This window comes from Fulvia fulva, chromosome 5 (assembly GCF_020509005.1).
Source record: "Fulvia fulva chromosome 5, complete sequence".
NCBI lineage: Eukaryota > Fungi > Ascomycota > Dothideomycetes > Mycosphaerellales > Mycosphaerellaceae > Fulvia > Fulvia fulva.
In genome coordinates, this window is record NC_063016.1 from 3,219,502 (window position 1) to 3,240,467 (window position 20,966).

Consider the following 20,966-nt stretch of genomic DNA (forward strand, 5'->3'; position numbering starts at 1 on the left):
ACGGTATACCTCTAGTAGTTATACGTACCGACTCCCTTTAGGTACTCGAGTATAGTCGTCCTCCGTAAGGAGGGTAAGGCTAGATACGACGTTAGGAAGGCCTACCGCCCGATAGCCCTACTTAGTACGATCGGTAAGGCGCTAGAGCGTATCGTAGCCGATTATATCTCTAAGCTAGCCGAGGAGTACTAGCTCCTCCTAGCCGAGTAGATAGGAGCCCGACTAGGGCGGTCTACGACGACCGTACTAGAACTCGTTACGGAATAGGTTTATATAATCTAGGTAATACGCCGATAATAGGTCGCTACCCTACTATCCCTCGATATCTCGGGGGCGTTCGATAAGGTTTCCTACGCCCGACTACTCTATAACCTCCGGGCGAAAGGTCTGCCTAGCTAGCTCGTCGCTATTACGGGCCTAGGCGGACGTCTAGTAAATAGTAGTCGGTTACGTAACTCGGTACGGGCCGGCCCGTAGCGAGTCGGGGTATAACGTACGTACCTATTAAGTAGACTTACTAGATAGCGAAGAATCTAAAGAGGAATTGTCCTCTTAGTAACGATTCTATAGGATGTCGTCGTATTAAGATACCGTCGTAATTAAAGTGGAAGTAGTATAGTTCTTAGTAAAAGTAGCCCGCTTAGTAGTATAGCCCGCTCGGTAGTAAAGTACGTTACTATACTTCGTATAAATAGCCTTATATTCGTTACTATTTATCTAGATTACCTTATGCTTAGCCTTATACTTAGCTTTATTAACTCGCGTAAGGTCTAAAGGTAGGAGCTAGTATTCTATCTTAACTCCTACGCGTAGCTTTAAGAAGCGCTATATCATACCTCGCTATATAGAGATAGATTATTCATTTGCCTGTTTTGGTACCTCTTGGCCCATATAGGTCTCTCGCTATAGAGTATATTTATATAGGTAGGAAACCCGAGTAAGGGGTAAAAACCTCCTCTCCCTCTCCTTAGACTTGTCCTTCTCTTGTTCTTCCCGTTTTCCTCCCTTTAGGGTGCGCTAGTGTCATGGTTGTTACCCTGTGACTACCTTGCCCGCGGCCCTAGTTCTGTCCTCCTCTTCATTCCCTGTTCCTCTATCCTCCTCCTTATCTCCTCCTCCTTATCTCCTCCTCCTTTCTCTCTTCCTCCCTCTTCTCAATCCATCTCTCTGTTTCCACTGCAAGAGAGAACTGTTCAAGGTAGTTCTCCGACAGGATCCACCTTGTTACCCTTTATCTGTCTCGTTTGTTCTTAATAATGGCTTAGTACTGCCTATCTCTTGCCTTTGCTCTCCATAGACTCCTCCCTCTGACCCACTCCTTGCAGACTAGGACCATGTGCTCCGGATTCTGGGACAGGTAGCCACATGGGCAGCTCTTGGATTCATGTCCTAGGACTCTTCTTTGATGCAAGTATGCCCTAAGCCCAATGTGCTCAGAACGGATCTGGATGGCTATACTTGCTTCTGCCCTCTTCAGGTCCTTGTAGATGTGGTAGTTGTACCTTCCAAATGTTCTTGCTGCTAGTGGGGCCCGTGGTCTTACGTGCTGTTGGCTCCAGTTTTTTCCCAGAGATATCCTGCAATTTGCTCAGCTTGGCTTTGTTTCTTCTTGTCTTTGTCTCTTGAGCTGGCTTGGCCTCTGTGGGCCTCCCCTTGTTCAAGGGCTGCCGTGATCTCTTGAAATGTTGCAAGGTCTCTTTCCTTTTATGGGATCATGTGTGGCCTGTTAGGTCTCCTCTTCCTTGTACATTAGGTTCTGATCTTCAGTGTGGCTGCTTGGATGGCTCCCTATACTTGGTATGCAGATGTCTTGCCTGCATATTGGCTCCTTAGGCCTTGGAGGTATTCTTTGATAGGAGCAGTTCCTGACTCCATTTCCAATGTCTTGTAGGGAGTTGACTTGTAGGCCCTAAGTACTCTCTTCAGGCAGGCTGCTTGGGCTCTGTTAAGGGGTTCCTTAATCCTCTTTAGGGTGTGCTTTGCTGCTGCCCAGACTGCTGCTCTATACATCATTACAGGTCTGACAATAGCCTTGTACATGATTCTTGCCTTAGAGAAGGTTGCGCCCCATATGGAGGCTGTAAGCCTTTCTATGGACTGTCTGTTTGTGTCTGCTCTTGCCTGAGCCTTCTTCACCTGTAGACCCCAGCTAAGCTTTGGGTCCAGCCATATCCCTAGGACCCTGAGTTCCTGTGTAGGGTGAGTTTCAAAGCCCTGGATCTGTACTGTTGCCTACAAATTGTGTTTTGTCTTTGCCCTACTGAAGTGGATAAGCTGGTACTTGTCTGGTGCAAATTTTGCCCCGTGTTCCCTTGCCTATTTCTCGCACTGTTTATGTCTTTCCTCGAGGAGGTTGCAGTTATGTTCTGTGGAGTCTGACTATGCTAGGATGTTTGTGTCATCTACAAATCCTGATGCTGTAGTGTTTGTTGTCTCTAGGAGTAGCATTAGGTCTCCTACAAAGAGGAGGAAGAGGATTAGTGAGAGTGTGGATCCTTGTGGGATCCCTATACGTGCTATTAGTGTCTGTGGGGCCTTGTAGGTTCTAAGGAGGATTTGGGTTGTTCTGTTTTAGAGGAATGATTGCACAAATGTGACGATCTATGTTGGGATAGCCTTCTGTTTTAGGATGTGGATGAGCCTAGTGTGGGAGACATTGTCGAAGGCTCCTAATATGTCAAGTGAGAGCAGTGATGCTACTCTATTGTTGCTATAGTGCCAGATGTGTCTTATCTGTTCTGTAATTAGCTCTACTACTGTAAGGGTGGATCTCTTTCTCCTGCCCCCTATCTGTGTTGCTAGGAGGAGGTTATGTTCCTCTACAATCTCTATAAGCCTCTGAGCAATGATCTTTTTAAGGAGCTTTCCTATTGTGTTTAGCAATGCAATTGGCCTATATGACTTTAGTTTGGTGTAGTCCTCTTTCTGGGGTTCCCTTAGGACATATGTGAGGGATTGTTTGAAGATCCCTGGGCAATAGCCTTGTACTATACATTGGGTGAAGATTAGTGCCAGTACTGGGGTAATAAGGTCTCTACATGCCTTCAGGTAGCAGTTGGGGATCTTGTCCGGGCCTAGGGCCTTGTTTCCCTTGAGTTTCTTAATGACTCCCTCAATCTCCTTAGCATCTACATGCCAGCTAGCCTCTCTTGGTTGTGGGATGTGAGCTCCTAGGATGTTGCTAAGGTCTGCCTCCACCTGGGTCCTAAAGAAACGGCTTGCAAATGCCTCTGCCTTCCCCTTAAGAGTGGTTTGCACCTGTCCTCTCTGGTCTTGTATTAGGGGAAACTGGGGTAGGGAGTTCTTCTCATCTTCGGGCTTCCTTGCCCACTTAGCTAGCCTCTAGATTTGTTCTGGATGTTCTGTGATCATCCTAACAGTAGACCTCCATTCTTGCTGTTTGTCCCTCCTAATCTGTGCTTTCTTGGCTTGGCAGGCATTGTTATAGGTCTCCCAATTGGCCTAGGTACGTTGTTGCTCCTATCTTCTCCTTGCCCTTCTTACGTCCTTGACCTTGGTTATGCATTCATGTGTCCAGTATGTCTTCTAGTATAGTAACCACCTCTTCTTGGGTATGTGGGCTTAGGCTGCTCTCTCTATAGCTGTCACCAGTTGTGTGGTAGCCTGGTCAATCCCCTCTGTTGTGTACAAGTTGTCTATGTTCACCCATTCAAGTTCACCCTCTAGCTGTTCCTGCACTAGTGACCAGTTGGCCTTTTTCCAGTTGAGCTTCTCTTCTGGCTCCCTCTCTTCCTCAACCGTGAGCTGGATGTCCGTCTGGATTGGGAGGTGATCCGATAGAGACTCAAGGTGGCTACTCACTTTGCAACTCTCCACCTTCTGTGTCAGGGCATAGGACATAAAACACAGGTCTAGTGTGCTAGAGCTGTTGTTTCTTGCCTATGTTTCTGTTCCCTTTGGTGTGACTAGGCCTAGCTGGGCTGTCTCCATCTGGCTAATAAGCCTGCCTGCCAGGAAGTGGTGTGCTAGGGAGAAGTCTAATCCCTATGTTAGGTGATGGAGGTTGAAGTCCCTAACTACTATGTTCTGGGCTTGTTGACTCATTGCCTCTAGAAGTCTTTCCAATGTGTGTAGCTGCGTGCTACTCCTAGACTCTGGGGGTGGGTTATACACACTATGGACTAGGATCTGGCCATATGATGTCGTTAGTTGTATTATAGTAATGTCCCTGTCAGCCCTTAGCAAGGCTTGCCAGTCCTTAGTTGACACCTTCTTGCTAATGTAGATGCAGGACCTTAGGACTCCCTCTGTTCTGTTGACCACTAAGTGATACTCTAGGCTCTTCACTGTTAAGGGGATTCTGGTATGTGGGCTGATCTACAGTTCTTGTATTGCCACAATGTAGTGTACCTCTAGGTCTAGGGCTTACAGGAAGCTCCTCTGGACCTTGTCCTTGCTTTTATTGACATTGTACTGAATAATGGTTAGCTTGTTAGTATAAGGCATTAGGACATGGGTGTGTCTAGCTGGTCATGTGGTTGGTTATAGGGCTGGTTCTCCTGGCTTTGTTGCTCTATTTGTTCCGACTCCTCCCGCTAGCTCCCTATCATCTGGTGTATCTTCATCTATCCATCGCTTTGTCCTGCTCTGAACAGGTGTGTTGGCCTCCCTATTGCAGGTATTAGCTCATCTTACGGCCTTGGTCTCTTGTTTAGGTGAAAGGTCCTTGCTGGCTAGTCTTTTTCCCCTACTAAGAATCTTGTAGGAGTTGTTACTCTTGCTTCCCTAGCCTTCCACTGGGCTGCAAGTCTAGCTAGACATTAGTTTGACTATACTGGATGTTTCCTTCCGTAAGCTGCACATCTCGTGTCTTCCTTCTTCTTCTAGCACTCCTAGGTTACGTGATCACTAGCATAGTAGGAGCAGACTAGTGTAGGTCTGTTACACTTTAGGGCAATATAGCCATACTGTTGACACTTAAAACATTAGAGGACTCTGTGGTTACTGTAATGTATCTCTACTTCAAGTCTCTCGTAGTCCTAGAATAGTCCTTAGTCTAGAACCTTGTTTGCCTAGGCTACAGTTCCTACCTATAAGATAAGAGATGAGGCCTTCTTAGTCTCTTCAATCTTCTTCCTGACCTATGCTACTTTTGTGATCTATAGTCCTAGGACTGTTGCTTAGTTCTGTCTCTAAAGGCTTGGTATGTCTTCTTATATATTAAAGGATCTTGGGACTCTATATACAATGACTATATATTGCTAATAGGAGACCTTTGCTATCTTACTAATCTTTAGTGTCCATTCCTTGTTCATCTCTAGGGTCTTCTTGTCCTATATATAGGCTATAAACAGTCTTACCCCTCTATTGTCTACCTTTACTCCTACTACCTCCTTCATCCTAAGCTTTTCTACTATCTCCCTTCCTATTATCTTGCCTACCTCTTCCTTCTCCTGCTGGTCTGTAATATATATACGGACTACCGTACTTTAGGGGGCTAGTAGGGGGCTCGTTGCTACTATAGTATATGTCTTTAGGCCTTAGGCCTACCTTAGGTCCTTCTAGAAGGTGTTTCTTATCGCTTCGATGACTCTATTAATCGTAGTTCCTATTTGTTGTTTAAGTGCTTTTAGTCCCCCGAGGAGCTCACTTATTACCCCTTTTAGTGCTCTTTCTAGGAATTGTCCCTCTTCTACTATTACTATCTCCTCTGCCTTTCTATAAAGCATTCCCTATTTATCTCCTCCTCGTTCTCTATCTCTTTCCGTCGCCATCGTCGCTATTCCGAGTCCTTACGCTTATCTATATATACCTACTATAATAGGTAGAGCGATAGTAATAGCGAGGTAAAGATGTACTATTAGCGGTTATAAACCTCTAAAGGTAAGCGTAGCGGAGTAGAGCTCTCTACTAACCCTTCTAGACTATAAAGTAGCGTACGATCTACGCTACCGCTACCCGACGTATAGTACTTATTATACGACGATATAGGCGTTAGCGACGAGTATATATTTACGAGTTCGCTAATAGGCACAGGACGGTGGGTCACGTGACCCTGAAACTTGAAAGGTGACTAATCAGAGCGGGCGCCAAGGCTAGTTAAGGGCTAGTATAGAGCTTCACTCCCTCGCTAACGCCTTATCTACGTACTCGTAAGCTCGTACTCCGGTATAGCTAGCGCTCGGTCGCTACGCTTAATAAGCTATAAACTAGATTGTAAAGAGGTAGTTAAGGAGAATACCTAGCTTGTCGACACGGCTTATTGCTAGGGATAAGCTACAATATCGATATTGTATAAGATAAGCTATAATCTACAAGCTAGGTAAACACGGCGGGGCCCTATGCGAAACGTCCTCTGTTGCACGATGTTAGTGGGGTACACCAGCAAGCCTCTAGCAACTACTGACCGGTGGGTGAGGTGTGTGTGTGTAGTGTCGAGTCAAGGCGGCATGCAGCACAAGCCGTCCTGCGGCTAAGCATTTGCCAGCGCGTATGTGAGACACAACGACTCGAGCCCTCGCAGCACATCTCGAAACATCGCACGGCCTTGGTGAACATCATCAAGACTTCAACCGGTAGGTTAGAAGCGGTCGCATTGCTATTTGCGTGTTGTCGGAATGCCGGCACTGACACAATTTCTTGCAGGTTGGCCTATCCTGGGCTTATCCCGCCGCACCACCCTGTGAGGCTCCAGTCAGTCCCTCGAAATGGACCGGAGCAGTGGTTACACTTTGGCATCGCTGGTGTCCCCCATGTCTCACATTTGAGTTCCGACTACACTAGGATTGCCCACGAGGGTATCCTCATGACCAAGAAACATGGCAGCACATACAGCGTCTTGATACAGCGGAGTCACATTCGCATGGGTGTAGCAAGCTAAAGCAACTAGGGTACGGACTCCTAACTATTCCTCATTCTGCCATACTAAATATGGCCGTGCGCGGGGCGCCGTACCAATCAGACTCTAGCTTCGAGACCTTATGTCGTCGCTATGTCGATAGTAGCAGGTATAGTTAGTGTTCTTAAAGTAGTAAGATTTAGCTATATATAGAGCTGAAGATAACGTTAGTATCTATAGTATATTTACTACCTTGCCTACCCTCTATTTACGTTAATTACGGCCTTAATACGCTATAGTATAATAGTAACAATATCCTTAATCTACTTATATATAATACGTCGCTATTCTTTATATATTATAAGCTCTAAGTTACGCCCTATTAGCCTATTATATCGACGCTTAATAGCGTCCTTTGTTAACTTCTAGAGGTTCTTAATAGGGCTAAGATCCGGTAAGGAAGGAGTCTACCGTATTACGCTTATTCCTTAAAGTCTATCTATAGTATAGGTAGTACGGTAAGCCGGAGTCCTATCTTACTAGAATATATAGTTACGCTAGTATTATCCGATTACGCTACTATTAATCCTATTACTAATAATACGGTTATAATAACTAACTTTACGGTATATCTATAGTACGGTATACTTAGTATATAATATCTTATTAATCTTATCTTATTCTATCTACTATAACGTAAAGTACTAGTAAGCTAGGAATTTTGTCTTAGTACGACTAACTTATATTCTTTATTACTCATTTTCACTACTATCAAATAGAGAACTAGTGAACTTAATACTCTTATCCAATTCAGAATTGTTCTCTTTATCTTCCTAGTACGTTCGTACGTTATAGCTAGTCCAACTATAGTTACTATACCGCTGTCTACTTAGCTAGCCCTCTTTTATACCCTCTGACCTACGACTCTTCTTTGACTATTCTATAGTCTTTAACGACTCGACGACTACCTATAACGAGCTAACTCTATACTCTAAGACCCGCCGTACTAGAGACGCTTTCGTTTACGAGATCGGCGCTTCGATAGAAGAGAGCCTATTCGAGTCGAAGGCAACGTATATAGTTAGTATAGAAGGGACGAGCTCGTACTATATAGCGTTAATAGCTATACTTCCGATAGGGATTAGATACTATACGCGGTATATAAGCTAGATTTAGTATATCGTTAACCTAACGGAGAGTTAACCTTCTCGTAACTACTAATTATATAATAAACTATATAATACGGCGCTCTTAAGGTATATTATAGATACGGCGAGTCCTTCTTAGACTCGGTATTTATATAAGATAGATCTCGCGCTATCCGTAGTATAGGCGCTTGAGCTCTTAAATAGTATTGTTTAACTAATAGATACGGTATATCCGTAGTATTAGTAGCTCGTAGTAGATCTTACGAGTAGTATAATAGTTAAGCTTAGTATATTATATAACAGTAGCTATCTTCCAATTAAGGTCGTAATAGAGGTATTTAATATTACTACGAGTACGGTACGGTACTAGAAACCGTCTTCTCCGGTATAGACTAGAGCTTCGATCTATAATTATAATATTAGATATATTAGCTACTATAGCGAGTAGATTTAGATATAAGATTTAGTAAGAGGCATCTCTAGTACTATTAGATAGATTTAGCGTAGACTAGTAAAGAAATATAGGTAGTTATTATAATATTATAAATACCTTAATATTTTAAGAATCGATCTCTATATTAAGGTTTAAGTTAAAGTCTTAAAAGCCTAACGGGAACTAGGAGCCTAAGTTTAGAACCCGGGATAGACCCGGATTATATAATAAGATTAAGCGAGGATTCTAAGTATTTAATTAGGCTAACGACCGGTCCTATATCCGAATAAGGTTAAGCGCGCGTAGTATAATATTATACCTAAAAGTCGGACTTAAAGGTAGTAAAGGTATTAGTATCGTAGATAAGTCGATTACTTATATATTAGTAACCTTAAGACAATGAGTAATCGCCTTATTATCTAACGTATTACAATCCTTATTAGTACTATTATTAGAGCCTATACTAGAGTCTATACTAGAAACTACCGAGCTATTTAAAGCGACCGAAGTACTACGACCGTAGTAAAGCTATAGAAGTAGACGCCGTAATCCGATACTAGTCGCTCTACTAGCTTAAGTAAGAGCTAGCGGTAAGATAGTATTACTAGTAGTAGGCTAATTAATCTATAGGTACGTTGTGCGCTATAATTACTCGTCCGAGATTATATCTAAGTTATTGCGAAGGTAATCGAGTATTACTATCTACTATCGACTACGAGCTCCGTAATCTAGGTAATTAAGTAAAGCTAGACGTCTATCGATACTACTCTTACCTTCCTCCGGAGGCCTTAGAATACTAGAAGGATAATATACCTCTAATCGTAAAGAGGTAGAGCCTATAGACTATATTAAGTACTAGTATAACCGCGTTTACGACTATACTAGCGATAGTATCCGTTATTATATTAATATACTATAGATAGAGATAATAGTAAGAAAGAGATAGATATTTACTTAAGAGTAGTCTATTTATATATATATACTATAAGTAACGGCTCTTACTATACGAGCTATTAGATTACGGTAACCTCTATATATATTACTAGTCCTTAGTAGTATTAATACCTTAAATCATAATATCTATTTTAGCTAGTCCGAGTACTTTAGAGTCTTTATATCGTATTATCTTACTACGAGCTACGGTAAGAGAATATATATTCTAGAGAAGCCTTAGTTACGCGCCTAAGTAGCCGATCTTAACTTCCTATATACCAGAGGGCCCTATTAGACTCCTAATCACAGTATAGTATTCTTACTAATATTAGTCTTAATATCTATATTAAGCTAAGGAGAATATAACTCCGCTATAGTAAGACGCTATATTCTCTAGGTCCTAACGGACTCTATACCTTAGTATACTACAATTTTAGGTCGGTAATATATTCGAGATATATAACTTTTAGTACTATATTACTAAGAGTATATAATCTAAGCGTATATATAGGTAGTAGCCTATTAAGACTTAAGGCTATATAAGCTAAGAATTAGGTAACTTAATTAGGTACTTATAGTCTCTTTAAGAGTAATTCCTTTCTATTCTATATAGATATATAATATACTATCTACTTTTGAAAACACCCTTTACAAGCCTATTTAATAACTTTATATACTTCTAACGTAATAACTAGTATATAAAGGTATAGTTAATAATATTAATATATTGCTAGATAGTATATGAAGTAAGTAAAAAGGCTATCGTATAATACTAAATAAGGGCTTTCGAATACGGTATATTTAATAATAGCGTAGGTAAGATTTATAGATCGAGAGGTATATATATATAAATACTAGGATAGATAGATTAAGAGAAGAGTAAATAGACTAGTAAATATACTAGTATAAGTAAGTTATTATAGAAGGGCTATTAGGATTACGTAAGTAGATTAATATAGAAGAGCTATAGGACTACCTAAGTAGGTTAATATAGAAAGGACGTAGATAGTCGATAAGGAAGAGATGTTAAACTAGTTTAAATACTATTATAGGCAATATATAGGCGAGTGGGTAAATTGCGTAGTAGGCAGTCCTACTAAGAGTTGCTAAGGGTACTATTCACCTCGGATGTATTACCGACATTTGCCGAGGTATGGCCGCCGCTAGCGCTTATGTCTCACCGACCTAAAATCATGGTGCACCGAGGCGTTTCCACGTCCACACGCCTTTGCTCAAAACAATGCTTGACCGCACACTCCGTTCGACGATACGCTTCGACACGACGATGCGGAAGTTTGCGCTTTCTCGATATCACCGCCAACACGCTCACACGAGATGCCACTTCAGCTAGTGGTAGCGGTTCCAACGTTCGTGTGCTCCTGCCTGAGCATGCTAGCAAGCACGACATTCGCCATCTTCTACCTCATATTCCCACCGGAGCGGCATTTTCGCCAGGCGCTGATCATCAACTTGCTGGTAGCTGGTAAGTCCGCGACGCTTGACAATTCTAGCGAGGCCACAGTATCGATTACGTTGTAGATCTGATTAACTCCGCCAACAACACGATATCTGGAGCAGTCGCTCTCTCGAGACGATACCACGCAGAGCCTCTCGAACAAGGACCCGCTTGCATCGCCAATGGCTACATTGGACAGTTCTCGGTGCAAGCAATCGACTTCAACATCTTGATCATCTCGGTCGCGGTGCTTCTCACGGTGCGCCAGAGTCGGATCGTAATTGAGCCGCCTTGGTGGCAAGTCATAGTCATATGCGCCATACCCTGGATTCCGCCTATCATCACGAGTGAGTTCATCACGAGACCTCTCGTCACCTCATCTCTAATTTATGCAGGCAACATCGCACTCGCTTCGGATTTCTACGGTCCTGTGAGCGGGAATTGGTGCTGGATTCAGGCAAAACACTTTGAGATGAGGTATCTTCTCACCCATGGCTGGCGTATTGCGATATTTGTCTCGACTATCGCGATCTACACGTATGTCTACATCTACCTGAAGCGAGCCTACGGCCAGCTACATATATCCACATCGAGCAATGGCACTGGACCAGACACCGAAACGGAGATGCAAAAGGTCTCACACGAAGTGCTACCTCCGAACAGACACATTCGAGTGAGGTCTTCAATCACCACCACACACGAGAGCGACGAGCACTTAATGTTGCCCGGGGCATCTAATATGGGTCACTGGCCAGACGACGACCCAAGCACAACCCATCCGACAACTTACCCCAAAGGAAAATATGCCCCAGGCTCAACCGCTGAGATAAGAAATATCGTATTAGCTACACCAGCTGCTGAGAAAGCTCGGGAGCGCAAGACGTCCTTGAGGAAGATGCTACTCCTCAATGGCTATCCGATCCTGTACATCCTGCTTTGGATACCAGGGATGGCGAACCGTATAGCGGAGGCCTTCGGACCCTCGCCGAGATGGCTGAGGGTAACCCAAGCGTCGACTCAACTGGTTGGGCTGGCGAATGCTATGACCTACGCATATAATGAGCAGCTGCGGGGGAGGATAAGAGGGCGGACGACGAAGCGGCTGTTCTCGTAGCAGGTCGCGCAGTCCTGAAGATTTGTAACGGTGCCATTCCATAGCATAATATCATCACAGTGACATCCAAGAGTTACATGTCTCGTCCAGAACGAGTTCGAACAGTCAAGGGACAGCCAGACGGGGAAGGGTTCAGCTGCAAGCATAGGCTGTTGGGAGTATTGCACGCGCTCTAGACTTGAGCCCTTGGATGCTTGAGCCCATGGTCCACAAACCTTCATGGGTCACGAACACGCGGCACATCTCACATCAGTCACTACCGTCTACGCATCGCTAAACGCACAAGCAGCTTCAGTTGGTTGAGTCCCTAGTGGGGAAGACAAACGCGCCCACTGATGATGAAGCTTACCTAATATGCCTGATACAAATCCACAAACATGATTCCAGCGATATCTCAAAGACCGTTCGCATTCACGCGATAGCACGAACCACCCTCCCATGCATGTTGACTTTCACCTCAGTATGCCTCCACAGCTGCAAGCTGAAGCAATCTCTTCGAGATCTCCGGCTTCTCAAGCGGCTCATAGCGATTCAGCGGATCCTCCACTCCATTCCTCAGCGGTGGTCCTTGTTCGTGAATGTTCCTGGGTTTGAATCAGCATCAAGACATGGATGGAGAGCACACTTCAACTTACGTATGAGGCCAATGAGTAGTACCATGCCACCTCTTAAACAACGCCGCCTTCTGCTCCAGCGCTTCCTTCGCGAACTTGGCCGGCGTCATGCAAACGTACTGAACATGTCGGATACGATCACCTTCAGGGCATTCGGCGTAGTGCATGGTCCTCGAGTCCCATAGTGCAAGATCACCTGGTTCGAGATTGGTCTCGATCATCTCGCAGCCGTGGTCTTCGAGCCATTTGACGTCGGACTCTTTGAAGATGAAGAGGTCGCGGAAGTCGGAGCCTTCTGGTGGGTTGTCTTTGTGGTCGTCTTGTTCTCTGGTCTCACTGAAGAATTGGTCGAAGAGAGCTCTATTGCGATGCGCATGCTGACAAAGAGCTGCATAAGTTCTTCGACCTGTTTCTCAAAGGTGTCAGCAATGACTTTGAAAAGACTCCCGAGGTCCGGTGGTCAGCCATGGTCATGGCTAACGTCAAAAGCCGCCAGTGTCGTGCTCGAGGACGATGCAGTGCGTTGTTGGCGTACATGTATTTGCTGATGCATTATTAGGGGGACACAATTTTCGTCTTTGTTCACTCCCGAGTCATCGTCATCTCGGCGTTGTCGGGCCTGTGTGCCGTTGATGCTTGGAGGGCAGGATGCGTGCCCCGCCGACCAAGGCGCCGAGATGCATGCATGTGATCTTTCATCACCACCTGGGCATCACCATCTTCCTTCGCGGCCCACAAAGGATGGCATGCCCCGCGGGCCCCCGTCACCAAACAACACAGCGCTGAGTCGCTGACATGGTGACATTGGAAACATTGGCGCTGGTCCACAGTGGACGGAGGATGCGACGATCTTGGCCCGACACACATCTTGGAACACTCCGGTTCGCCAAAAGAGGGAACACGAGCGGCAGGAGCACCCGCGACATCATCTTCAACTCAAAAGTCGAGCCACAGATCCTTCTTCCGACGGTACACAGTTGCTAGCCCAGCATGAAGGCATCTATTGCTGCAGTCTTATCGGCTGCCTTCGCAGTACTCGCACAAGAGGGCAACGACACCGCACCATTCCCAGACACCACATATCCAGATGCCATCTCACCAAACCCGGCAGCAGTTGCTGGTGCACAGTCCAATCAGACCTCTCCACCAGGCTATCCATCTCCGTGGAGCAGTGGAAAAGGCGACTGGGCTGCAGCTCACGAGAAGGCTGTGGCGTTGGTCTCGCAGCTGACTCTCGAGGAGAAGGTCAACCTGACTACTGGTGAGTCTGCAGTAGATGACCATCATCCAGCCATACTGACACTTCACAGGAACCGGCTGGTCCCTCGAGCAATGCGTCGGCAACACTGGAGGCCTTCCTCGTCTCGGCATTCGAGGCTTCTGCTACCAGGACTCACCTACAGGTCTGCGCTTCACTGACTTCAATTCTGCATTTGAAAGCGGCGTCAACGTGGCTGCCACCTGGGATCGTAGCCTGGCCTACCTGCGTGGGGTGGCGATGGGTGAAGAATTTCGCGACAAGGGCGTAGACGGAGCACTGGCGCCAGTCGCGGGTCCTCTTGGCCGATCACCAGCCGGTGGACGCAACTGGGAAGGATTCTCGCCCGATCCATACTTGACCGGTCAACTCTTTGCTGAGAGCGTCAAGGGAATCCAGAGTACTGGCCAGATGGCTGTCGGAAAGCATTACATCGGGAACGAGCAAGAGCACTTCCGTCAGGTACCCGAGTCCATTGGTTTTGGCCTGGGCAACATCACCTACCCTGGAAGCTCCAACATCGACGACCAGACACTCCATGAACTCTACCTCTGGCCCTTCGCAGATGCTGTCCGAGCTGGAATGGTCTCCGTCATGTGTTCTTACAATCGCGTCAACAACTCAGATGCTTGCCAAAACAGCTACCTGATCAACCACATTTTGAAGGGTGAGCTCGGCTTTCAGGGCTATGTACTCAGCGATTGGCAGGCGCAGCACTCCGGAGTCTCGTCCACCTTGGCTGGTCTTGATGTGTCAATGCCTGGAGACATCGTTTTCGACTCAAGCACCAGCTACAACGGAGCCAACTTAACAATCGCAGTGCTTAACCGCACCGTACCACAGTGGCGTCTCGATGATATGGTTGTGCGAATCCTTTCTTCCTGGTACTATGTTGGCGGCGATGAGACTCGAAAGGAGATCAACTTCAACTCGTGGACCCCCGACACCTTCGGCTCCGTCTACGCCTTTGCCGGTCCCGACTACGGCTACGGCCAAGTGAATGAGCATGTCGATGTACGAGGCGAACACAGCAGGGTCATTCGCCAGATCGGCGCTGCCTCTACTATTCTGCTGAAGAATGTCAACGGCACGCTGCCATTGACAGCGAAGGAAAAGCTTACTGCCGTGTTTGGCGAAGACGCTGGCCCGAATCCTTGGGGACCAAATGGATGCGCAGATCGCGGCTGCTATCAAGGCACAAACGCTATGGGTATGTATGGCTTTGTCGGCAGGTTGAGTTGTATGGCTAATCTTTTGAATAGGCTGGGGCTCTGGAACTGCCAACTTCCCATATCTCGTGACACCCGATACCGCCATTCAAGGCGAGGTCTTGGAGCAGTCGAGCGCCTACGAGAGCATCATCCACAATGGCGCTCTGGCCCAGATCCAAGCTCTAGCCAAAAAAGCTTCACAGGTCGCTGGTGTCTGCCTCGCATTCGCAGGTGCCGACTCTGGAGAAGGCTTCCTGATGCCAGACTATAACTACGGTGACCGCAACAATTTGACGTTCTGGCAAGGCGCTGAAGCGATGATCGCAAATGTTACCGCCAACTGCAACAACACGATTCTGGTCATTCATTCAGTTGGCGCTATCGATATTCAGCAGTGGAAGGACCACGAAAACGTCACAGCTATTGTGTGGGCCGGCCTTCCTGGAGAACAGAGTGGGTATGCCTTGACGGATGTTCTTTACGGCCGCGTGAACCCAGGAGCCAAGCTGCCATACACAATCGGCCAGAATCGTACCGACTATGGCACCGACTTGCTGTACAAGCCAAACGGCCCAGTACCGCAATTCGACTTTCAAGAAGGTGTTTTCATCGACTACAGGCGCTTTGACCATGCTGATATCGAGCCCACGTACGAGTTCGGCTTTGGTCTGTCGTACACTACGTTCAGCTATAGCAACCTAAAAGTCAACAAGCTCGACGTAGGCGAATACACACCGACCACCGGATCAACAACTGCAGCTCCGACCTACGGTACCATCAACAACGACCCGTCATCACACGTCTTCCCAGACAACTCAACATTCCGTCGTGTGCCATTCTTTATCTATCCTTGGCTCAACAGTACCGACCTGGAAGCTTCTTACGGTTACACCGATTATGGTGACAACAGCTTCGTCCCAGAAGGTGCGCAAAACGGCGGTCCACAACCACTTCATCCAGCTGGTGGCGCACCTGGCGGTAACCCTCAGCTGTGGGACACCCTTTACAACGTCACTGTCACCATCACCAACACTGGCGACGTCGCTGGCGAGGAAGTCGCCCAGCTTTACGTTTCATTGGGAGGGCCTTACGACCCCAAGATTGTTCTTCGCGGCTTCGAGAAGGTTTCCATTCAGCCAGGCGAGAGCACAGATGTCCACTTTGATTTGCACAGGAGAGATCTGTCTAACTGGGACACTATTAGCCAGAACTGGGTGATCAGCGAGCACGCGAAGACAGTGTATGTCGGCGCCAGCTCGCGTATCCTGCCTCTGAATGCTGCACTTGAGTAGCAGTCAAAGTGTGGAGAGGAAACAACGGATCTGCGGCGTAGGTAAAGCAGTAATGGACGCGTAACATCAATGCCAGGCAAAATTCCGCCGAACATTATTCGTCGAATGCTCAAAGTCTAGACCTTGGCACCTTCTACATGGGATTGCTTGAATGTGCTTACTATGTGCGAAGTGCCTCGGGCCTGGAGAATGCCGGTGGTGGCGTTTGTGGCGCCATGTCGTTCGCACATGTACCCGTACAGTGACGAGGCGGATAAGCAGGAGTGACAAACACACGGCAAAGCACATACACGTACTTGCTACTGCTAATAAGTGTCGGTGTCGGTTCAATTCGTCGATGCACATTCGTGGCACCCATCGTCGCAGCAATCGCCCAATGTGGCAGGTCCGAGCTGTATCCTGGCACAACAGTCATCATCAGCGAATGGCCACTCCAAAGCATATTTACGAGCACTATCAACCTTGAAGAAGCCGCGGCTGGTTATCAGCTTCTTTTAAGCTTGCGAAGCCTTTGATCTGTAGCTAAAACGCTTCGATGGACGCCTTCGCACTGTGGCGCTCTTGTTGGCCTGACGAACCGCCACTCACGGCGCTGGGCACTGCGGCAGGGACGTATTTGATATGCGAAATCGATGCTGCCTTCATCTATTGCTTCATTGTGGCTTACGGGTGCGGACAAGATTGCCAGTCATTGCTGCAGGGCGGGTGCCTCGATCGCCCTCAATGCGCTCCGGCGGGTGATGGTGAAGTGCCCCTTCACACTGATCGAGAGCAGCCAGTTCAAGGACCGAGGAGACTGTGTGTCGAGCAGCCTATACAGGTCACTCGAAGGTATGGCCCCTGCATGTTGACCACTCACAACCGCACTTACGACCATCTCCCTCACCCAAGCCTCCGGTTTCAACGGACCAAACAACGCCCTCACGGGCATGGCATTTACAAGCATCGCCAACAGCAAGAGCACACCATACTTCTTCAACCTCATCAACCAGGGCAAGGTCAGCCCAACCGAGTTCTCCTTCTACCTCGGCCGTGCCAAGTCCAACACCCAAGGCCTCAGCGAGATGACCCTTGGTGGCCGTGACAGTTCCCGCTACACAGGCGCTTTCACAAACGTCCCAGTCACATCACAGACCTACTGGCAAACTGCCATCGACGGCGCGTCCGTCGGCAGCAAGGCCGTCTCCGGTACATCAGGCCGAAGCGCCATCGACACCGGCACCACCCTAGCCCTAGCACCCAACGCCGCAGCCGCGGCCATCTTTGCGCAGATCCCTGGCTCGCTCCCAATCCCAAGCTTGGTAGTTATTGCGACTCTGTACGCATACCCGTGCAACACGAAGGCAAATGTGTCGCTAAAGTACGCTGGGAAGAACTTCGCTATTAACAACATTGACCTCAACTTTGGAAAGCTGTCTGATCAGTTGGGTCTGCCGCTGTTGTCGGGCACAAACTACTGCCTGGCTGGTCTGGGTGGTGCGGACATCAACCCTGGTATTCCTCTTTGGATTGTGGGAGATGTGTTCCTTAAGAACTGGTACTCGACGTACCATTACATTAGCCCATCGAGTGCGTATGTGGCTTTTGCGAAGGCTGCTGGGAACCAATAGACACAGCAGTAAGGGGTTGCTACGACGCAATGAGGAATGATGCAACTTGAACAGCCTGTGTAGGCTAGATGCTCATGGAGGACATGCCATTATGAGTTCTTTTACACGATCATCCACGCCATCGTGTCATTGTACTCCTTTCTCATGATCGAACAAACTCATCGCTAACGCCGCTTTGGCTTCAGGTAGCCACCCTGAAAGAACTGATACAAAAAGGGTGTGAATCTGAATCTGCTCAATGTCAGCATGGAGCCAGCAGTCTATGCGGCCGAGCCTACTTTGGGTTGGTTCTGCATTTGCTGCACCATTCGCCATTCCAGTCCACCCGTTCGCGGCAGCCGCGGGTGGCACAGGGGTAGTAGTATCTTGGCATGGTCGTGGCGAGTGTTCTGGAGTGTTGTTGTCTTCCTTTGGAGCTTCGTTGCTGGTCGATTGCTAGAGCGGTTGCGTTTCTCTGGTGTCTTTGATGGCAGCAGAAGGCGTTAATGGCACGGGAATCGACCCCATACTTAAGTATGTACTCGCGAAGCATTTGTAGTGAAGATTGAGTCTCAGGAGGATCAAGCCGTGAAGAATGGTTTCTTCGTCATGAACGCCACCAACAACCATCGCGCCTTTGTCACAGGACATGTGGTAGCAGTGCACTTGATCCACGACCAGTGCCTAGTATCGATTAGGCTTGCGGTAGCCTCCACGGACAACTTCCCATGCGAAGATAATGGGTCTGAATCTATCATGAATTAGTTGTGAGTATCGCTGCATGATACATGTTTCCATACTTTGGATGGTCTTCGCACTCCTGACATGGGTCTCGATATTGCCCACCTTTCTCCACGTTGTTGTGACAACCGCGGGTCGAACAGCCATAGACTATGTTTCTTGGCATCGTGCGTGTGGTACAGTGAGTAGCGTGATCTGATGAGCTTCTTCGTTAGAACGGCTTTGAGCAGTCTCGCCTCCTAGGCTTCTTCTCGTTGTAGCAGTGGAATGTGGCTGCGTCAATTTTAGAGCCCAGTACGGGTGTACTATATGTAGGCGGCAGGGAACGATAGGGAACATCAAGCCTGGAAAATTCCATGTAGTGAAGAATGTTCAAACACAATAGGTTCGCAAACCGCGTGATGCATTAAAGACAGACTCTCGCGGGGTGTTTGCGACTGTCCCATCATGCACTACTGGGAATGTCCAGCTTCCAGCACCAAGCAACCTTCAAGCCCCCTCATAGGTCCTGCCGGAAAAACTGTCATTGTGCAAAAGTATGAGTGTTATGTTGCTGATTACTTCCGCTTGAGCGCTTGTTGCGACGTACACTATACCGCATGGCCGTAGAGCTTGAACTGCCTGCCCATCTGTCAACGCGTCCGTGAAGTGCTAGATCGAGATCGAAGACCCTTGCAAGCGGTTCTCGGCACGCACAGACCAGGCCTGTGGCGTTTGCATGTGAAGCTCACTGCTGCTTTCACTCCTGATCTGAGAGCCTCGCTGCACTGCTGTCGGTCTGGAACTCGAAGCTTTTGTCCTGTGTAAAGCTTGGTTCGATGACACTTTGGAGCCGAGGGTGGCATGATCGTCTGGACTGAAGGGGTCGCATTATGTCGATCGATCGATCGATATTTCATTAGGCTGTTGTAGTGCCCTCTGGCCTATACAGCTATACTATCTTGTTTTCGTATATATAGAGGGGAAACCGTATTAGTGAAAACCCCTCCTCTTTCCCGCCTATCTTTTCCCCCTCGTTCTCGTCTTAGATTTCCCTTATTAAGGGTACGCTAGTGTTATAGGCCTGCCCTAATGACTACCCTATCTGCAACCCCTCTAGCTTCCGCCTCGTGTCCATCCACTCCTCCGTCTCGCTAGCTAGGCTAAACTGCTAGAGGTATCCCTACTATAGTATCTACTAAGAGATTCGGCGAATATTACCTTTGTCCCTAATAATTAACTTATAGTCTCTCCTCTCCGCTTAGTGCCTCTAATTTCCCCTGCCACTCGCCTACTACGGGCATCGTAGTAGCATATGTTCTGGGTTTTGCGATAGGTAGCTACACTAGTAGGCTAGGCTTTAGATATCTAGTACGCGTCTCCTAAATAGGTAGGCCCTTAATCTAATGTGTTCGGACCTAATTTGGATCGCTATACTTGCTTCGGCCCTTGTCAGGTCCCTATATAGCTAGTAATTATGTCTCTAGAAGGCTCGGAGTACTATCGAGCCTATTGTCTTAGGGGGCTTCCTTTTCTAGTCCTACTCCTATAGGTAGCTCGCTATCTATTCCGCTAGGCTTTAGGTCTTAGCCTTGCTCCCGCCGGCCTAGCGAGCCCTACGCTCCTCCCCTTTTCGTGCTAGCTATTCGGTGCTTGTCTGTACGGCCATAAAGGTAGTAAGGTCATCCTCTTTTTAACTTGTCCTATGTCCGGCCCCTCTCCGGTAGCGGCTTTCTATCTTATTCTTTACCTCCTAGATCGTAGTTTATACTAGGTAATCTGTCGTCTTTACCGCGTATTAAATTCTTACTCCCCGGATATATAAGCCGATTAGTAGTGTTCCCGTCTCTATTTTTACCGTACTTATTAGCGTTATCTTATATACCCCTAGTATTCTACGTAGGTTACCTACCTATGTCCTGTTTAGGGGTTGCTCTATTCGTTTCGGGATCGGCTTGCCTACGCCTCCTATACCCTAAATCTATGCCCCGTATAATATAGCTAGTTTAACGATCGCCTTATATATTACCCTTACCTTGTCGAATGTTATTCCCTATATAGACGCCGTAAGCCTCTTTATCGAGACTTTGTTAACTTACGCTCGACTCTAGGCTTTATTAATCTATACGTTCTAGCTTAGCTTCGGGTCGAGCTAGATCCCTAGTACTCGTAGCTCCGCTAATAGCTTAGTCTCGTAGCCTTGGATTCTTACCGCCGCCTTTATATTATAGTACGTCCTCGCTTTACTAAAGTATATAAGCTAGTACTTTTTAGGGGCGAACCGGGTACTATACTTCTTTGCCTACTCCTCGTATTTCTTATACCTATCTTTAAGGAGGCGATAGTTCTCCTCTATTAAGTCTAACTAGGCTAAAATGTTTATGTCGTCTACGAATCCC

The 20,966-nt window shown here is 47.1% G+C and overlaps 5 protein-coding genes across 5 annotated transcripts; 4 read left to right on the plus strand and 1 right to left on the minus strand.

Annotated features, from left to right (window-relative positions):
- Positions 1-6,326: 6,326 nt before the first annotated feature.
- CLAFUR5_06052 (uncharacterized protein) lies at positions 6,327-6,841 on the plus strand (the record flags this gene model as incomplete). Its single annotated transcript, XM_047905200.1, has 2 exons — positions 6,327-6,370; positions 6,607-6,841. 2 exons carry the CDS (start codon positions 6,327-6,329, stop codon positions 6,839-6,841), a joined length of 279 nt encoding a protein of 92 aa, XP_047762561.1.
- A 3,807-nt stretch (positions 6,842-10,648) lies between these two features.
- CLAFUR5_06053 (uncharacterized protein) lies at positions 10,649-11,883 on the plus strand (the record flags this gene model as incomplete). The annotated part of the gene is made up of 3 exons (XM_047905201.1): positions 10,649-10,796; positions 10,853-11,116; positions 11,165-11,883. 3 exons carry the CDS (start codon positions 10,649-10,651, stop codon positions 11,881-11,883), a joined length of 1,131 nt encoding a protein of 376 aa, XP_047762124.1.
- A 457-nt stretch (positions 11,884-12,340) lies between these two features.
- Positions 12,341-12,718, minus strand: CLAFUR5_06054 (uncharacterized protein; the record flags this gene model as incomplete). The annotated part of the gene is made up of 2 exons (XM_047905202.1): positions 12,341-12,467; positions 12,519-12,718. The coding sequence occupies 2 exons, from the start codon at positions 12,716-12,718 to the stop codon at positions 12,341-12,343; spliced, it is 327 nt and encodes a 108-aa protein (XP_047762560.1).
- Positions 12,719-13,487: 769 nt separating this feature from the next.
- Positions 13,488-16,258, plus strand: CLAFUR5_06055 (Beta-glucosidase 1; the record flags this gene model as incomplete). Its single annotated transcript, XM_047905203.1, has 3 exons — positions 13,488-13,758; positions 13,808-14,965; positions 15,018-16,258. The coding sequence occupies 3 exons, from the start codon at positions 13,488-13,490 to the stop codon at positions 16,256-16,258; spliced, it is 2,670 nt and encodes an 889-aa protein (XP_047762123.1).
- Positions 16,259-17,187: 929 nt separating this feature from the next.
- Positions 17,188-17,868, plus strand: CLAFUR5_06056 (Aspartic protease; the record flags this gene model as incomplete). Its single annotated transcript, XM_047905204.1, has 1 exon — positions 17,188-17,868. One exon carries the CDS (start codon positions 17,188-17,190, stop codon positions 17,866-17,868), a length of 681 nt encoding a protein of 226 aa, XP_047761690.1.
- Positions 17,869-20,966: the final 3,098 nt, after the last annotated feature.